The sequence below is a fragment of the Miscanthus floridulus genome, chromosome 1 (genome assembly GCF_019320115.1).
Source record: "Miscanthus floridulus cultivar M001 chromosome 1, ASM1932011v1, whole genome shotgun sequence".
NCBI classification, from domain to species: Eukaryota; Viridiplantae; Streptophyta; class Magnoliopsida; order Poales; family Poaceae; genus Miscanthus; species Miscanthus floridulus.
In genome coordinates this window covers 162,944,230-162,964,276 of record NC_089580.1, presented here as the reverse complement: position 1 = coordinate 162,964,276, position 20,047 = coordinate 162,944,230, and the positions used below count along the sequence as shown (strand labels likewise).

Sequence of the window (20,047 nt, the reverse complement as noted above, 5' to 3'; positions counted from 1 at the left end):
GACAGAAATGAGTATGTATGGTATTTTTATATTTTTATGCCATCATGGTAAATATTACTACGGGCTTTTACACACCATAAATTTATTCACATGGGGCTTTACGCTTTAATGATGCAATGATGTAATGTAGTAATAAAAAACTTTTATTATTTTTGTTTTCTAAATGCAATGCTAATGTAGAAAAATAAATATGCTAAAAGTGAAAATAATTCATGTAATGCTAAAAAGGAAATATGGATAACTACCGATGTTACCTCACAGCCAAGGTTTAGATTTTTAAGTCCTCCGGACAGGACTCGACTAGAGAAGAGTCCTTTACCTTTTTGGTGCATTATCCGGTCTCAGCGATGGAGACATAGATGGCTGCATATCTTGTGACAATGTCTTTGATGATGCTGTTACCTTCTTCCGCCAAACCCATCTTGGTTTTAGGTTTTGATTTTTGGCTTAGCAGGTTTAGAACCTTCACTTGTAGAAATTAGGGAATTAATGACTCTCCCACACTTTGCTTGAAGTGTGTCCTGCTCATACAGACAAGGTAGAGATCAAGTGTATGGGCTCTGTTGGTGGGAAAACACCAACAGAACCAAAAATTTACTTATTCTTTTCTAACCTTAGGCATATTGAACAAGATAAAGTTGATGTTGTGTGCTTTGTTCAATTATAACATGGGTAATAAGATCAGAAGGATGAGTATGAATGTAGCATTTTGACCGTGACAAAAAGAGTGAAGTTGCTTAACCTATGGAAGGATTGCCCATCTTTATAATGTATCAAACTTTACATGATTATGACTATTATCTTCCAAGGGTAAGATATATAAAATTTTAGCTCATTTGGTTAAGACTATAAGATCAAAAAAGTGGTACTATGAACAAGCTTAAGGAACAAAACATGTCGAGTTAATCAGGTTGGATTATGCAAAATTGTAACTCAAACGTGTTTGTTTCTTCATTTATGTGCATACCAAGATAAAGAGGAAAATGAAGACCACTTACCTTAAGATATTACCTTCATTATTAGAGCGTGGTGACACCATATGATGAAGGGTAGATACTTGTGGTAGTCTTCTCTTCCTGCTTGAAGGTTTCCTGGCTTGAGCTATTCATGAACATCTTGTCTCCTATGTTGCACTCCTTCTTTCTTATTCTTTTGTCATGCCCTCTTTTTGTCCTTTCTTTTGTGGATCTTAGCATTGTGTTAGACCTTCTGCTCTACTCATTGTTTTTTCTCTGCAAAGGATTAGTGGACAACACATACTTGAAAGAATATAAAAATGATTCAAAGTAAGGATAGTGTTGTTATAGAGCTGAAGGTCATCCTCTATGCTATAACAGAGTTGGTTTTAACATTTTAATTAGCATAGAATCTTTATCGCATGTTTTAAATAATGTGCCTTTATTATTCACCACTACTTCAATCTTTCAACAAGGCTAAGGCAAAAGTGTGCAAAATTATTTTAAAGAATTCCTCTAACCTTAATTTGTTTCTACAAATGATCTCCAAACATTCTAAACAAAATTTGAATATTTTCCTGCAAGGGTTAGTCCACATATACAACCGAATTCTATACAAGTATTTTTGATTTAAAGATTATGTTCGAATAGTATTCCAAAGCATACTTATAATAGAACAAGGAAGCTTATAGATTCATTCAAGTAGAAACAAGAATATGTGTGGTGACCCAAAGAGCATGATTATTTAAATTTTTACTTGTTAGAGATTTAGCAAGTTTAGCTCATCATAAAGGAAATAATGACCAAGACAAATTAGCAATATGGCATGAGATGATTTTAAGAACTCCATCCCCCATACATGAATTTTGTAAAATGCATAATCAAGTTTGGACGATAGAATTCTCCTGTGAATGAGATTTTATATTGCATAATGCTTGGTTAGATATACCTTATGTTTTCCTTCTTTTTATTGAAATGATTAGTGACAAACATACATGAAGAAGGCTTATCTGATTTACCTATTGGCGAGAGCTTGTAGTCCATTGAGCAGGACCTTTCCTTACATTAAGCTTTGTCTTTGCACCATCCAATGAGGATACACACAATTGCATGCTCTTCTTTCATCAACCTTTTTTGTTTTTTGTTAATTCTTGGTTGACGAGTTGGGGTCCATTGGAGATGTAAACTCAAGTTTCTCCTTGGTTGTCTTTGTCCTCTAATGGGGTGGTGGAGAGTTCTTTGTTTGTTAGCGATACGCCAGCTGTCTTGATGATCAAGGAAGGAACTTCATTGGAATTTGCATGAAAGCTTCATCTCCAATGGCTTAGGGGTGTCTTTTCTGTGTTCATGGTCGTTCATAGCCTTACAAGACACCATAGGTAGACCATTGATCGAGAATGTACGCCATGATGTGGTGGCGTCCATCATCTTGGTCCTTATTGCCGATGTGCGAGTTGGTCTTTTTGAAGATGATGAAAGTAGGTGTACTCTGGCTAATACGAGGTGGGTTGCACCTTGCTTCTCATCAGCCTCCTAGCTTGAGTCCTTGAAAAGCTCAATGCTAGGTCGCTTTTGACATTACTTGAGGCATATTGATTTGTTCGTCCACTTCCTATGAGTGAGTGCTTCTATTATAGATCCTTTTTGTGGCACTTGTCTCATTTCTCTTTGTTCCATAGCTGAAGTGGTGGTTTGGTTTCGCATGTCCATACCAAACCATGGACAGGCACAACTTATATTTATTTTTTCCTACAAAATGTTAGTGGACACATACCCGAGGGTATACAACAAATTTAAAATGCGGGTTGTTGTCCATATCTTTTGTAATTTTTCTCTATGCTAATGAAAAGATGGTTTAAGATTACTTTAGCATAGATTTCATTTATCATGTTTTATAACAAATTTTATTTGTTTGTTGCATTCTAGCATGGTTCAAGACAAAGGTAACTTACAGCAAAAGACAAAGTGAATGAATTTTGATACTCACAGTCCTTCCTTCAATGAAGTATGAGCTATGTCTTTTTTTGCGCAGAGTTGTTGGAGTTTATCGCATGCCTTGATTTATCTTTGATGTGAATTCATCTCTTGACTTACCTAGATTGAATTTGAGAGTTTTCTGTAGGGGTTAGTCCAACAAAATATCCAGTGTCTACACAAGCAATTTTTAGTTTAATAACCAAACTAAACTCCATGTCTAATTTGATTAAGGAAGACTATTTAACCTAAGCACCACGTTTAATTTAAAAAGCCTTTGTAAGTATGTCCAGTACTTCCAAACCAAAGCATACTATGGCAGACAAAGGAAACATAGAAGCATTATAGATATTTATTCAAATAGAGATGAAAGAGCATGATCAAGGTGAGAGAGATTTTTTTAATAAAAGATGCAAGTGGCATGAATGTATGCAAGGAACTAAATGTGATGTGAATTTGATATGAGAGAATTTAAACTAAACGGGGTGAATGCATGGATCTTTCAAAGTAAACATACAGTGGTATGCAAAAATTAAAAATAACTACTCATTAAGTTTAAAGTCCATGAGCAAGACTATCTCACATTTCTTGATCATACTTACCATGACTCACATTATGGAATTTGTGAATAGTGCAGCATCTGTTTCCATTACTTGATATGTGATTTGAATTCTTGTGATGTCAACCCTTTTCTCCAATCTACACATGGTTAGAGAATATATATATATATGTGTGTGTGTGTGTGTGTGTGTGTGTGTACACCAACCTATGAGATGATCGGATTCCAATGTTGATGGATCTTGAATGTTCATGTATCCTAGGTTCTTCAATGTTCTTCTTTTCTTGTGGATGTTTGCCGAAAGGTCAAAACAGCATCTGTTGTCCTGTCTTATTCCACAATTCAACAAGAACAAGGGTAATCCTACTAAAGCTAGTGGTATGTTAATGATCTAAATTTTTATGCCAATTGTTTTCTCGGCAACGGTGCCAAAAATGCTTGTCGGTATTTATTAACGCAAATAGAATATGAAGGATTCCACAAGCGCACAGAATACCATTGTAGCATTTTACCAGGAGTATTCTAGTTATCGTGATTCATATTTTACCATAGAGAAATAATGGAGTAAAGATTTATTGGATAACAATGGAATGTATACTAATCATCATACCAGCATAGCTAAAGCAAGGGATAAAGGTAATGATAAGAATTAAGTATAATGACACCATCAGCTCTATGAACCCCCACACAAAAGCAATGATAATCTTAACTAAGCAAGATATATATTCAAAGTAAGCATTGCCATGTAGATCAGAATATGATGAATTAATAATAAGTCTTACAAGATGTAGAAGTGAAGATACAAGGCTTCGCCGAGCCTCCAAGACTAGATCTGGAACTTGAGCATGAGCCCAACTCGACCCTCACTCCCAAACTACTAATCTACTACATTGGAGAGCTCTAGACCTAATCCCTCTGGTGTATGCTGATCTAAAGGAGAGATATGAATTAGGGTTTAAGAGAGATGGCCTGAGGAAGGGGGTAGGGGCTAGTATATATAGGCCAGAGCATCCATTATGAGCCCTTGGATCAAACTAACTTAGAGGACGACGTAGATGCATCCTAGGAGGTGTTGGAGAACCGATATTGTGACGTGGAGGCTGACAGTGGACCCTAGGGGCTGGGCGGCCTATAGGAGGGGCCGGTCAGCCCCACATGGCAGCCACATGCCCTCTGCTTTGGTGGTTTGCCTTCTAGAGTCTTCCCACATCGGTTTCGCCGTGGATAAACATGATTTGCTTTGACGAATAGGCCCTCCTTGATGATTTTCTGTGTAAATCCTCCTACAAACATAGATTCACCAAAACTTATGGAATTTATTAGTTTAAACCCCTAGACCTATGTTGATGATCTTTTTTATGCATTTATATAAGTTATATTGATAGTTTATGATGAACGTTAACTACCGTCAATAGTATGTCAAGGAAAATCCAGCTGATGGTGTTGCCCGACGCGTCGGGGAATAGGAAAGCACCAAGAAAGTGCTAGAGCCACACTCTAGCTAACCTATCGATCTCAGCATCATTAGCTTGTGGGTGCAAGTTCTTGAAGTGCTCTATAATCCACAACAATGAAACACCAGAAGTTTTCCTACAATTCACCAAAGATAATGAGACGCGATGGATTCAGGAAAGCAATGCAAGTATTAAATAGATTTCAATTACTGACTTATTATTATTTTTTTGCATCCTCATCGTCCGGTGGAAGAAAGCCATAGAACTGAGCCACCAGCTCTCTCCAGTGATCATTGTCAACTATACCTATCATTGGAAGTCCCCCCAACCGAAGGCCAAAGATAGCCTTCACGTCTTGCGTGGTGATGGTCATCTCGCTGCAAGGCAGGTGGAACATGTGGGTCATAGGCCTCCACCTATGAGGTTGCATTATGAAAATATAATGACTGTTAGTTACCTCAATTTCATTATAAGAATGTTTATGGAGAATAAAGGGACTCACACCTATCTACAACTGTAGTGAGAAGTGCAGGGCCATGGGTCAGAAGACCGTAGTTGACAATGTGAACAAGCTCGAGGAAGTCGACACGCCGTATATACGGCGCGTAACGCTCGTCCCATTGGTGTGTCCTGCTATGCATGCGTGGCCTCAAAGTTGGCAAGGCCACCCCTGCATCGGTGTTGGTCAACACATGAGCTTAGTGCTTGTCGTCGTACTCCACCTCAAGAATGGGGTACAATGGGTGCCATGTGGGAGGGCCATCCCAGTATAAATTCATAAACAAAGGGTTAGAACAAACATGATGAATAATACAATATTGAAATTAACATTAAGTAGCATTGAAAAATTTAAACTACATGTTACGCAACATGAACACAATATGAAAGCACATGTACATATTGAAAGTAACATTAACAAACATATTAAACAACTTCACTAGGAAAATAAGCAAGTTCTATGTATGGACCTACTGCCCTTGTCCTCTATACCTGCTAGCCTTATGACCAGATTCTTTGCAACCAGAGCAAAGATTCCTACCACGGGTCTTGTTGAAGTCTCCCCCTCCGTATATGTCTTCGTCGCATCCTATCATAGTGTCCATGTCCCCCTTGCGTCGCTTCTTCTTCCTCCTACCCTTCCCTACCTTTATTAGGTCTGGATGTGACATGTAGTCATAACCATGATAAGGGGCCACTGTATCGGGTCAAGGTATGGCTCGAAGCTCTTCTCCCATATACTAAGGGTGTTCGAACGGAGATACAAGGGTGACATTTATGGTAGACCCTCAACTCGGTAGTGATCATGTGAGAGCAAGGGGCATGCATGATCTGAGGGATGTTGCATCTACACACTACTTTGTCAAGATCAACTCGGTAGTTCCGTCCACCATAACGTTCGCCGCCCAAGCTTGTGCCACCCTTCCCCTGTACACTAAAGACATGTCGGCAAGGTCCATATGGCTCGATAGTCTGCTGCTTGGCCAATTCCTTAGCCTCCTTCAAATGTTCTGCTCCGGTCTTTCTAGATCGCCCAAACTCAGCTATATTCCTCCGTGCAAGTTCTCACCTCTTGACAAAATATTCGTTGCACTTGTGAAAGAACTCAATAATTCCAGACATAGGCAACGATCAAACTCTAGTGAATACACGGTTGAAAGACTCTGACGAGTTGATGGTCATGATGCCATACCTAAAACCACCCTTATCATACGCTAACACCCACATAGCTTTCTATTCCATCTACGCCTCTAACCAGGCCTTGCCGGCTTCGTTTAGCATCTTGTCTAGTTCTCTCTTTGTCTCCTTGAACCGGTGCTTTGTACGTACACAACATAGAGCTTTTAACTTATCACAAACCTCCTTCTTCCTCTGATGCCGCCAAAAATTAGCGGCAAAATGTCGCATGCACCACCTACAGCATTAAGAATCCCTGGGTGACGGTTCGAGATCAAACATATAGTGCGAGATGGCCCAAGCAGATATACATGTAGAAGCCACATGAACCATGACCTAGATTCATTGTTCTCCCCCTATGCCAAGGCAAAAGCCATGGGTACTATCGGGTCTTCCGAATCAACAACAGCGCCCATCATCAAGGTGCCCCTGTACTTTTCAGTCAGGAAAGTGCCATCAACAAGTATGACTGGACGACAATACCAGAATGCACGTTTCGTTTGCATGAACGACCAGAACACACGATGTTGGACATGCCTCAATGGGTCCTCTGTGGCAGAACCGCTCGAAATAACACGCTTTTGGAGGCGCTCGTCTTCCACTAGACACTAAACACCCCAAAAGTTAGCTACATCAGACAATTCTGTCTAGCACACCCTACTAAAGAACTCGAATTAATCCACATTTTACCTCTAGAATCCAATAATGAGTACGAGCTTACAATACTTAGTCTATTTCATACAACAAGGGTTCTTGAAAATTATTTACTATAATACTAGGGTTAAGAGTGCGATAATTAAATAGCGTCCAAGGGGTATGATAGGCAATATAGGTTTGTTGTTTTCTTTTTATTTGTGAAAAGCATTACTAGAAGTACATCCTTAAAATCAAGTTCAATTAGCAGTCTTGATTACTTTATTATCTAACCATTCTAGGTAAGCACCTATTCTACTTTCAAGCAAGGGTTGAGCAATTAGAACCATTTTACCATCTTTTATATTCTAGTTCTTACTATAGAGCTAGACCATAGCCAAGTCATACCGTCTCACAGAAACGACGATTCATGAACCAATGTATCCTACCTAGATACCTCGAAACACATGCCTAGTTTGTACCCCAAGCACAAATAAGACCAATCCATTCCACTCCTGTCACGGGGTCTAGGTCCCCATTCAAACTTGGACTCCAAGCCCCCACACTTGAGACTCGGTCTCAATATAGTACTTAGACCTCAACCTTTCTCCGTCTCCAATCAGTCGGTCTGGAAAGAGCCAGAATCCATAATAAGAGTGTAACGAGTCTTCACGCTCCTATAAGCAAGTATGTGCTTAGGATAATAAGTCTGTGACCTAACTACCATCCATAGCAATGGACGGTCCTCAATCAACATGGATAGGGAAAATAGTGTAACCAAGCTAAGCCCTATGGCTACGGGACACAACTTGTTACACCCACCACTAACCCATGCCATGTCCCTGTCCGGTCTCTATTTTCTCTTCATTATTTTATTATGAGAGTAATAGTAATCACCTATTATGAGCAACAGTAGGTTACTCACGCTATCGATAACCTAAGCATAGCAGCTACTCGAACCTACACTAGTAGGACTCATAGGGTAGATATATATATGCATGTGGTTTCCATAAAATTCCTACAACATAAATGCACAACACACATATATATACGGTGGATATGTAAAATAGAGGTTATGCACTGGGGCTTGCCTTAGGCAGGCGCGATGTCAGCTGAGTCAGTCAGTGCGGCTCTGGGACCTCCTCCTACACGAGAATCTCTTCTTCATACTCCTCGACGATCTCCTCAAACTTGCGATCGTCAGTGGTCACGATCTCCGCCAACTCGTTCTCTATATGCATGCTATGATGATGATGCAACAATTCAGTATTTAAGCAACAACAACTCTTAAAATAAGAATACATATGTTCAGCTACTAAGCTAGCTCTAATGACTAATATACTAAGCTAACTATCAGCTCTATCAAATCAAGTGTCAAGCTCACCCTAACAAGTGCTTAATTTCCTAAGTCAATGTTATGCTCTTATTCATATTAAAGGTTTAATGGATATGTAGCTACCTTAATAAACAAGCTATATTAGGGCTACAAAAATTACAATAAGCACATAATAATACAATGAAGTTACTGTAAAAATTTTAGGATCAAAGCTATCACTAATTTACCACAAAAAAATCCTACAATAATTACCCTAATAATATTAAGCACTTTCAAACGATTTAATAGCCCTTAGTATCAACACAGATATGCATGATCTATCTATACTACCAGATAGATCACAATTTTAGGAACCTAACAAAATTTGTTTCGCAATTTTTGGACACATACATGAATTTATATCAATTATACAAATCTAGCTCATAAATTGAAATGGAAAACTATTACTAATTCCTAAGAAAAAGAAACGGCGGATTAAACCGCGCTGGCGCTTTTGCAAAAGAGTCGTCGAACTTCTCTAGAACTACACCTAAGTCCTAACACTATTTCATCCTCTCTCTGATGAATTCACTAACCCCCTGAGTTTTTCCTAATTTCCCCACACACACCCTTGGGCAACTCTGTGCACGGCGAGTAGCGACATAGGGTGGCTACGCCAGCCACCTAGGACCTACGTGGACCCATCAAGCAGGTCGATCGCTATCCCCGACCTAAACTATTATGCTGGGTGGTGGTGAGGGGTGGCAGGGCTCACTAGTGAGGGCTATAATGACATGCGGCCGTCCACGACGGCAGTGCGACTGTTCTGATGAACTAGGGCAGCTATAGACCTAACCAGCTAGTGGGTGAGCATCAAGAGCTTACCGTGGACTCAACCAAATTGACAGTTGGAGTAGAGGATGGTGGAGGAGGGCTAGCCCCATGCGATCGAGCGATGAGGTGGTGCACCACGTTAGACATGGCCACGTCAGCGGTGCCGAGGTAGTGGTAGTGGTTCAGCTAATGAGCGCAGGGTAAAGAGGGAGTCAAAGTGGAGCTAATGGTGCAGCTGGACCGCCCTCTCATGGCTCCGTTGGGGAGTTGCAACCCACGCCGGACGAGCGTGGCCTTAATGGCCCGGCAGCGGGGAAGTGGCCAAATTAAGGCTTGGCTAGGCTCAACTCAAGGCAGGATGGGGTCGGGTGGCAAGGTGGCTTAATGGCGAGGCCACGGAGGAGTTAAATCAAGTTGAGGTGATCTCTCTCTAGTGGATTTCGTGGGCGTGGCTCAGATGGCAGAGACGGCAGGGAGGAGGGTAGGTCCGAGCTCTGGCTATCCTCACCTTGGCGGCAAGTGGCAGGTCGGACCCAAGACACCACCAGCGCGCCCGCTACTAGAAAATGCAGCCAGAAAACATGCGCTCGCGTAGGCAGTTGGGGAGCACAGCATGTGCGGCCACAACGCCATTAAGGTGAGGCGACGACGTGGCGACGAGGCAAGCAACAACAACATAGCATGGTGCCATAGCGCAGCACCACACGGTAGCAGCTAGATGCAGCCAATGGCCCACGACCGACTAGCCAGGCGGCCAGCAACGCGGCAGCGAAATGGGGCAGTAGCATGGCGGCTAGCAGTAGCTAGGCCGTAGCCAGGCTGTGGCCAAGCTGAGGATGGCCTTGGTCGGCCAACACGCTGCAGTACACGTGCGCATGGGCAGTCAAACATGGCGACATCACGCTCTCAAGCGTGGTGATCACGCCCATCCGGCTAACTAGCCCGAGATGATGTTCGTGCATGGATTTTAAAGTGTTTGCCAAAACTAAATCGATTTGATTGAGGCTCGACCACCTAAACCATGCTAAAGAGGGTACATCAAACTACTATATGGAACAAAAACATAGCACTGACCTTTAGCTAAATTTTTCAAAATTAATTCACCAACATAGCCTTGTCACACTGTTTTCAAACTTAAGGAATTTTCTAAGTCTTGAGCTGGATTTGATTTCAAGTTCTATTTCTAAGCTATTAGAAATACTAGCTCATAATATTATTTTCCTAAGACAAAAGTTGCATTGTCATCTACAAAGTTTATACTTCAAACTTTATTTAAATGTCACATACATGTTTTATAACATCTTTGCTTAATAAAAATTGGTTTTCAACCCTAGTTGACATAACCTGAGCTATTGAATCAATTTTTATTTAACATTTTTATTGGTCATTTTAGGTTACAAGTAATTTATGTACACATTCTATCATATGCATTATCACATAAACATGATACTCATGATAGGGTTTAGTAGTTTGTTTAGGGAGTAACACCAAGGGTGTTATATCCTCAAAATACATCCCTCCGGTGTCTATAAACTATTTCAAGCCTGGGTTATAGTAATGCATTACACATAATATTCAGGGTACCCTATTGTACGCTTTCTCCCAGCTATCCCAACGAATCATCAGGGCAATTTGCTTAGCATGCCAAGCCTTTTCATACTTGACATCATACTTAACGAATCTAGATATGGACTCTTACAAGGAAGATACCAAAATGTCATTATTGTTATTAACGAGCCCCAATATACGACGAGTAAGGTAATGTGTAGTGAGCTACTGATGATTTTTCTTCCCCTTATTTGATAGGCAAGTGTGGGGTTGGACCACTTTAGTTATCCTTCATTTGCCATCACTCTATCTCTTTCGTGCATTTAACCTCCACATGCAACTATATTTGCATGTCACATGGTACCTCAACTCCTTGTCAGAATGAGTGACGTTGTAGGGCCTATGGTGATAGACAGCATAGTCCTAAAGGAATAGCTTTATCTTTGACATTGTATTGAATATCATCCCATTCCCAAGGATTACATTCTCATGGTCATACAATGATTTTCTACACATCTGCAGACCCGTGTCATAAACTGCCATATCCATCATGCTGACATCCCTATAGTTCGGAACACCACTAAAAGGTACGTTCATCGATCTCAGTTGCATAAGCTCTATCGCTGTGTAAGGTGGTGGTGGAACGTACTGCTATGCTTCACTAATCCTACCCCATGAATCATAAATGTATCATCCTCTGGCAAATCTATGACTAGTCTACCCTAAGCCGATATAGCATGAAGTACCTCAGTTGGTACTTATAATGGCATAGCATGAACCGGTACTGGTATGGCATCAACCGGTGTTGGCATAGTATCTCTACCTCCTTGGTCATCATTCGAATCGTCTGAATCACTGCTAACTACATCATTGATCCTGTCCTCTTGCTCCTGCTCCTCCTTTTCCCGTTCGAACTTATTCACATCAAAGTCATTGTTTATACAGCCTACTAGAGTTGAATGAAACTACTCCCGCGTCAATTAACCATCCAAATCCATGTTACCCTAAGTTGGTTCCCCTTCGACCCCTAATTCTTATTCATTGCCTCCAACATCATCAATGGACGACCCATCATGGAGATCCTGCATCCTATACCCATTCTCCACCACCACCTCAACTATGGGCACATTGAAACCTTGGAGCACCCTATTATAGCGGGATCAGTGAGCAGGGTCACGCAAGGGCATCAGGACATAGTATGCCCTAGTCTTCCCACTATCAAACCTCCCCTTCACTGTAAAATCACCACTAAACTTTGTATTCAAACAGACACAAAAATCGTTGAAGCTAGGAGGTTCATCAAACCATTTCAATTCTTCTTCCATATCCTCAAACATACCATCTTCTTCCCTAACAATTCCTCTGTAAAAAAACTCGAACACAACAATCCATCTACAAAAATAATTAAAAAAACTTCATCGAGTCATCTTAATCGTCGTACGTACTGTCTATATTAATATTAATACATATACTAACTATAACTATACTAACTAATCTAATATTAATACCTATACAAGACTAACTACAATAACTAATTATACTAAATATAATAGCTAACTAGACTCACTAACTGTACTAACTAAACTAACTAACTTTACTAACTATACCAACTTACTATACTAACTAAACTAACTAACTTTACTAACTATACTTTACTAACTATACTAATTTTACTAACTATACTAACTTACTATACGAACTATACTAACTAATCATTTAAACTAATTTTGCATCTTAACCATAAGTAACAACAATTTTGATTCAATCAACAAATACACCGGAGGAGTACCTTGACAATGAGGGAAAGATTGGGGCTTAGCCAAATTCACCAATGGCGATGAGGTGGCCGTCGGCGGCAATGGTCATTGCCGATGGGCTTCTTCTAGGAGCAGGAGAGAGGGAGAGGGGTGCGGCACACCGCCGACCAGCTAAGGAAAGGACAGGGGGCGCAGGTGAAGAACGATGGGGAGAGAGGCCGACCGACGGTGGGGAAGGGGCCACTACGTCGACGATGGGCACGGCTCTTGGAGCGGCCTAGAGAGGGAGGAATGGGGAGAGAGGGAGAGAGGGAGGGAGGTGGTCACAGGGAGGGGGGAGGCGTGGGTGGTGGCCTCGACGGCGGTGATGGCGGCGACGGGTGGACGCGGGCGGTGGCAGCGGCGGGTGCGTCTCCCCCTCCACCGCCCGCGTCTCCCCCTCGATCCGTTTCACTAGAGTGAAAGAGAGACAGTGAGGGGAGGGAGGCCAGTCCACGGTCCTGTATTGGGCTTCGTCGCGCCGTGGGCCGTGGCGTGGCACTGTCGCGTCAAAATCTATGGCGCGGCAGCGCCTGCCACGTCAGCCCCCAGGGCCCGGGGAAGTGTCATGTCATTGCCGCTGCCGCGCCGCCATGCATGACGCGACAGCGTTGTTTGGCCATGCCGTGATAATAGACGCGGCCAAAAGTGTTAGATTTAAAAATAAAAAAATTCGGTGTCAAATTTAAAAATAGTTTTAAAAAAGTGTTTGAAATAAAAAAAAACCACGACGACCCATAACCCACAGGCGCGTCTGGTCCATCAAGGCCTACATTCATCCAGCCGCCTACACGTAGGGATGGCAACGGGAATGTACCTGTCGGGTATCGCCGGAACGTTCTCTTCCCCGCTACAGAGAATTCATTCCGTCCCCGTCCCCGTTAACTGTCTCGGGTATAGATTCTTGTCCATCCCCGTACCCGTCGGGCATCGGTCGGGTAACAGTTACCTGACGAATACTGCATACCCGATAAATAAGGACACTTAGGGTCATAGCTTTGTAATCGGAGACGTTTCTTCTTCATCCGGGTATAAGTGTCGGAGTCTCGGAGATGCCGAGGAGAAGGAGCGAGGTTGTGAGGAGGACGAGCAAAGGTGACAGAGAGACCGAACTATGGAAGCGAGGGGCACGAGCGCTCGTGAGCCAGGTGTGCTTGTGCTACTGGCGGAGATAATAAAGAAAAATTGAACTAGGGTTTCTAGAACACATAAACTATATATATGATTGTTCAGATTTAGGCCAAAATATCTATGTTGAGTTTTTTTTTGGCCTAATACTCGCATGATAGCTTAAATAGTCGGGTTCTTCAACGGGTAACGGAGACGGATAATCAGGGAACGTTCCCGTACCCGCTATATCCGTCAGAATAGATTCTTACCCATTTAAATGTCCACGAATAAAGATATAATTCTATCCCGCTCTCTAATGGATCAAGTACCTGTCGGGTATCGGGGCCGTTGCCATCTTTATCTACACGGCCCAATAACCTGTTCGGTTAACTGGTTCATATCGTCGCTGGTTTATAAAGAAGTACTACTGATTGATTTGTGCGAGAAAAAAAATACTGTTCCTACTAAAAAAAATTTACGTAGCCACACCCAAACTAACAGGCTGCAGGCCATCCGGAGCGACGGTCCGCGAGACCGCCACCCAGCAAGCCGAGCGGCGCCAATTCCACGCTGCCATCGTCTTCCTCCGTCACACCCGGCCTCGCAAACCCTAGCTCGCCCCGGCCCCACCTCCGGCCCCGATCGTCGACGCCATGTCGAAGCGCTCGAAGCTCGAGGGTTTCAGCATCCCGCGGCCCACCTCCTACAACTTCGAGCGCTCGCAGCCCGTGCAGCGGCTCTACCGTCCGACCGATGACCCGGACCTCGACGACAACGCCTTCTCCGACGACGCCCCCTCAGATGTCCCCGCCAGCACCGCGGTGGAAGGAAAGGCGGAGGATGAGGAGGAGATCGACCCGCTCGACGCCTTCATGGCCGAGATCCAGGAGGAGATCCGCGCGCCTCCCCCGCCGCTCAAGCCCGAGGCGCTTCGCCGCGCGGACTCCGACGATGACGAGGATGACCCCGTCGAGAGCTTCCTGCGGGCTAAGAAGGACGCCGGGCTCACGCTGGCCGCCGACGCCATGCGCGCTGGTTACGACTCCGACGAGGAGGTCTATGCCGCTGCCAAGGCCGTCGACGCCGGCATGATGGAATACGACTCCGATGACAACCCCATAGTCGTCGACAAGAAGAAAATAGAGCCCATACCAGCACTCGATCACTCGACCATTGAGTATGACGCCTTCACCAAAGATTTCTACGAGGAGAAGCCGTCGATTTCAGGTGAAGCACTTGGTACCTAGCATTCTTTTCTGAACCTATGATTCTACTATCTAATTCTGTACATATAATGTTGGTTTTTAACTAGGTGTCCCTTGTAGCTTACACGGTTGAGCTGCTTTAGTTCTACTTTGCGAGGATATTTAGCTAGTTCTTTTACTTTGTAATTAGCTTAGTAAATTATGTGATGAACGTAGCATAAGTTGGATTGGATGCTCTGTTCCATGGCGCAATATGAACTTCTGTTGTGTTGGCATGGAAGTGAAGCCATGTTGTTCCAAGTCCACTCTCGTTTTAATTGCATTCTTCTAGTTCGGTGCTAGAGATTAAATATATATAGTTCTTTTTATTGGGAAAAATTCTACTACTTCCTTTTGCTTCTCATCCTTATGCAATCGATAATGTTTCATATGCCCTTCTGTATGACTCTTATGGCCAAAAGCTCAAATGTTTCAAATCACTTGGGTGTTGGTTCACTTAAGAATCAAAGACCCCATAACACCTGATTGTAACTGTGTTGTACGTGAAGTATTTCCCTTGCAGTACACAGTCGCCCCATAACACCTGATTGTAACTGTGTTGTACGTGAAGTATTTCCCTTGCAGTACACAGTCGTTCTTCAGTATTTGTGCAGATGCAATGCATTATGTTTCTTAAGAACTACTCCCTCCATTCCAAATTGTAAGTAGATACGATTTTGCTATGCACTTAGATATTCATTTTGTCTAGATACATAGTTAAAGCAATGTATCTATAAAATCCAAAACGTCTTATAATTTGGAAAGGAGGGAGTAGATGCCATGTTGGTGGTTGTACTGCCTTGGACAGCAAACCTCCACTCTGGTTAGCCAAGGGCCAAGGCACTTACTAGTGTTCCAAGTATATAAGGCTTGTAATTGAAGAAATGGTAGATGTTCTTATTGACCATAAAATTCTGATATTTATCTCAAAACTAGATTAAAGTCGATGGGTTACTGGTCCATTTTCCCAGCATCGGGTCATGTAGAAAATCTGCAGAACATTGCATTGTGTTTCGGCCTAAGTTTCTTCCCATTACTCATAATCAAACTTTGATCTCCATATATTCTACTCCAAAGGAAGAAGCAAATTTGAACTGCATCCCTGTTCTTTCTTCCTTCCTAAGGGCCTGTTTGGGATACAGGTATAGTATCCAATACCTCTGTAAAATTCAACCTAATGATTTTACCACCTGGCCTGGAAAAGATTTCTTTTGGATTTAGAAGGTGTGAGACGATTCATGCCAGAATGAGCGATGGAGACTCGAGAAGAATATGATTACCCAGACATCATTTTACAGGGGGGGGGGGGGGGGGGGGGGCAGGGGTCTTGTTGTGCACAAGAAATCACCACTGGAATATCTATACAGATGCTACTTTCAAAGAAATATCTATACAGATGCAAAAAAATACAATGTTGCCAAACATGCCCTTTGTTATGGTCCTTAGATCATTGGGGGGATAACCATTGCCAGGAAGATGGCCGGGCAAAGTCGGCGTGGAGGGAGAGTATTTGGGGGAATTGGATTGTTTGTTCTTTCTTCATTGCTTCCTTCTCCTTGGTACATCACCTCCCTTTAAATAGAGAGGACTCCTGGCCACCTAAGGAAGGCCCAATCAAATCATAACAAATCATATCCAATCCTATCTCTAATTGACCCCAATCTGATCCTATCTCTAACTGATCAAATCCCTTTAATTGATCTAATCTAATATCTTTCCTAATCCTTATTCCTTCCTTAGCAAGGGCGCTATAGGACGCACCACAGTATCGCGGGTACTGTTCACACAAGCTCAGGCTGGGCCATCCTGGGCCCAGCACCCATAACACTCTAAATTAGCATTTAGTTAAGTCTTAAGAAGTAAGGTAATGCTCCTGGATCCTTGCAAGTATTTTTCTTTATGATTGATGTTGTGACAACCAGCGTGCTATACGATTTGTTTACAGCACCCACAGATTGCTGCTTCTAGATCTTTATGATGAGTTATGATGTATTGAAATCTTTTTTTCTTATAGGTATGAGTGACCAAGAGGTAGCAGATTATATGAAAAGTTTGGCAATTCGGGTTTCTGGTTTTGATGTGCCAAGGCCAATAAATTTTTTTCAGGATTGTGGGTTTCCTGTACCGCTAATGAATGCTATTGCCAAGCAAGCTTATGAAAAACCAACTACAATTCAGTGCCAGGCTTTACCTATTGTACTTTCAGGCAGAGATATCATTGGTATTGCAAAAACTGGTTCTGGCAAAACTGCAGCTTTTGTGCTCCCTATGATTGTTCATATTATGGATCAGCCTGAGCTTGACAAAGAAGAAGGTCCAATAGGAGTCATTTGTGCTCCAACAAGAGAATTGGCACATCAGATATATCTCGAAGCTAAGAAGTTTGCAAAGCCTTACAACCTTCGAGTTGCTGCTGTATATGGTGGTGTTTCCAAATTTGACCAGTTTAAAGAACTGAAAGCAGGCTGTGAAGTAGTCATTGCAACTCCAGGGAGATTAATAGACTTGCTGAAGATGAAGGCATTGAAGATGTTCAGGGCAACTTATCTGGTTCTTGATGAAGCTGATCGCATGTTCGATCTTGGATTTGAGCCACAAATACGATCCATTGTTGGTCAAATTAGACCAGATCGACAAACCTTACTTTTTTCTGCAACAATGCCATACAAAGTAGAGCGTTTGGCAAGAGAAATATTGACTGATCCTATTAGAGTTACAGTTGGTCAAGTTGGCGGTGCTAATGAAGACATTAAACAAGTTGTTAATGTACTCCCTTCTGATGTTGAGAAAATGCCTTGGCTTTTGGAGAAATTGCCTGGAATGGTTGATGATGGAGATGTTCTTGTATTCGCATCTAAGAAGGCTAGAGTGGATGAGATGGAGAAAGAGTTGAATCAGAGAGGATTCAGAATTGCAGCACTTCATGGTGACAAGGATCAAGCTTCTCGCATGGAGACCCTGCAGAAGTTCAAATCTGGGACATATCATGTTCTGGTTGCAACTGATGTTGCTGCACGAGGTCTTGACATCAAATCGATTAAAACAGTTGTCAACTTTGATATCGCAAAAGAAATGGATATGCATATTCACCGAATTGGAAGAACTGGTCGTGCTGGTGATAAAGATGGCACTGCATACACTCTGATTACACAGAAGGAAGCACGCTTTGCTGGTGAACTGGTTCACAGTTTGATTGCTGCTGGCCAGGATGTACCCAATGAACTCATGGATCTGGCTATGAAGGTTAGTTAGCTTATTGATGAATTTTTGTTTCAGTGTTGCGTTACATAGTAAGCTCTAGACTTGCATGGAATTCTAGCTAAATACAATGTTATGCAAACTGGATGTTTGCAGCAATGTAGACACTATCTCATAATTTCAGTTCTTTTGCAATTTAAAATAATCCCGTTCTTTTTCTGAAACTATTGTGATTGCAGGATGGAAGATTCAGAGCAAAACGGGACTCCAGGAAAGGTAGGTCCTGCTTACTTATTTACAGAGCAGGAATCTGGTTATCTGGATGAGTCGTTTATGGAAACATGTACTAACAAATCATTACGTTGATCAGGTGGGAAGAAAGGTGGCAAAGGAAAAGGTGGTGGTGGAGGTGCTGGGCGCGGTCGTGGTGTGCGTGGAGTTGATTTTGGCCTCGGCATAGGTTACAATGCTGAATCTGGTTCGCAAGTGCCTGCTCCAAGATCTGCTGCTGTAAATTCGCTGAAGACAGGAATGATGCAGCAATTTAAGAGCAGCTTTGTCTCTGGATCTTCAAATACTCCAAGCAGCAATGCACCTTCCTTTGTAAGACCAGCACTCCGTGGCTTTGTGTCTGGCGGCACCATTGGAGGAGATGCGCGGCCTGCACAGTCGGCCCCCACTTTCGTCCCTGCATCCCGGCCAGCACAGCCTGCCCCCTCAGTCCCTGCATCCCGGCCTGAAGGAAACAACAATGAAAATGGGAACTCAAATCCAGAAAGGTAGGTAACTCAGGGGCATGTTGTGCCTGCCCTGTGGGTCATACGTTTATTATCTTGTGTCAATCATTGTTCTGTGTCCTGTTTTCTAAGTCAAAGTTTTGCATGAATTGCAGTTCACGGGATCGGTCCAGGGAGAGAAAACGACCATCAGGTTGGGATCGTTAGTCCCTGCTAACCGTTGTGCCGAATTGTGATTCCTTTCCCCCTTTGTTATATTGATATTGATGTAGTCTCTTGGGAGATCCTATAAAAAAGTCATATTGATGTACACTATAGATTACATGATGTCAGGTTGTGAATGTGAATGATAAGTGTTGTTTTTAGTTTAGTTTGGCCTCTATCCGTCATCCTCCAGCTACTGTTGTATCTGGCCGTTGGGTCACGTTTTTCACCACAGGAAAGTTCACTAGTTGTCCTCGAACTTGGCACTAAGGACTTCTTTGGTTTATAGGACAGGATTGAGAATTCTATAGGAATTGCACTGTTTCGTGCCTTTGATTCATAGAAATGGAGCATAGGAATAGTGTAGAAAGTTTTCCTTTGGCTGCTGTTTTGGAGGAATTGGAATGGAGCATAGGAATAGTGTAGAAGTTTTCCTATGGCTGCTGTTTTCGAGAAAAACTATAGGAAATTTAGCATCCACTCAAACCTCTTGGCAAAAATCTAATGTTTTTTCTATGGTCCATCTATCCAAATGATTATTCCTTTAAAATTCTTTCTTTCTTTCGATCCTCTGTTTTGCAACTATATCCATGTGTAATTTCTATGTTTTCCTATTCATGTGTTTTGCTTTCCTTATTAGTTCTAAAGGAGGCCCAAGTGTCATTCCTGTCATCCAACTTATGAAATACCATTTTTTGATATCAAAAGTTGGCCGTGTCATTTAGGTCCTTAATTTAGTAAATACTATTTTTGTTACCTAAACTTGGCTCGGTGTCATCCAAATTCAAATGAGTTATGAATTGCTCCATGC

At 42.3% G+C, this 20,047-nt stretch overlaps 1 protein-coding gene across 1 annotated transcript; it reads left to right on the top strand.

The window, feature by feature from the left end:
• The first annotated feature begins 14,364 nt into the window (after window positions 1–14,364).
• LOC136500219 (DEAD-box ATP-dependent RNA helicase 24-like) lies at window positions 14,365–19,495 on the top strand. The gene is made up of 5 exons (XM_066495591.1): window positions 14,365–15,080; window positions 17,112–18,340; window positions 18,535–18,571; window positions 18,666–19,074; window positions 19,188–19,495. The coding sequence occupies exons 1-5, from the start codon at window positions 14,507–14,509 to the stop codon at window positions 19,237–19,239; spliced, it is 2,301 nt and encodes a 766-aa protein (XP_066351688.1). The 5' UTR covers window positions 14,365–14,506; the 3' UTR covers window positions 19,240–19,495.
• The last annotated feature ends 552 nt before the right edge of the window (window positions 19,496–20,047 follow it).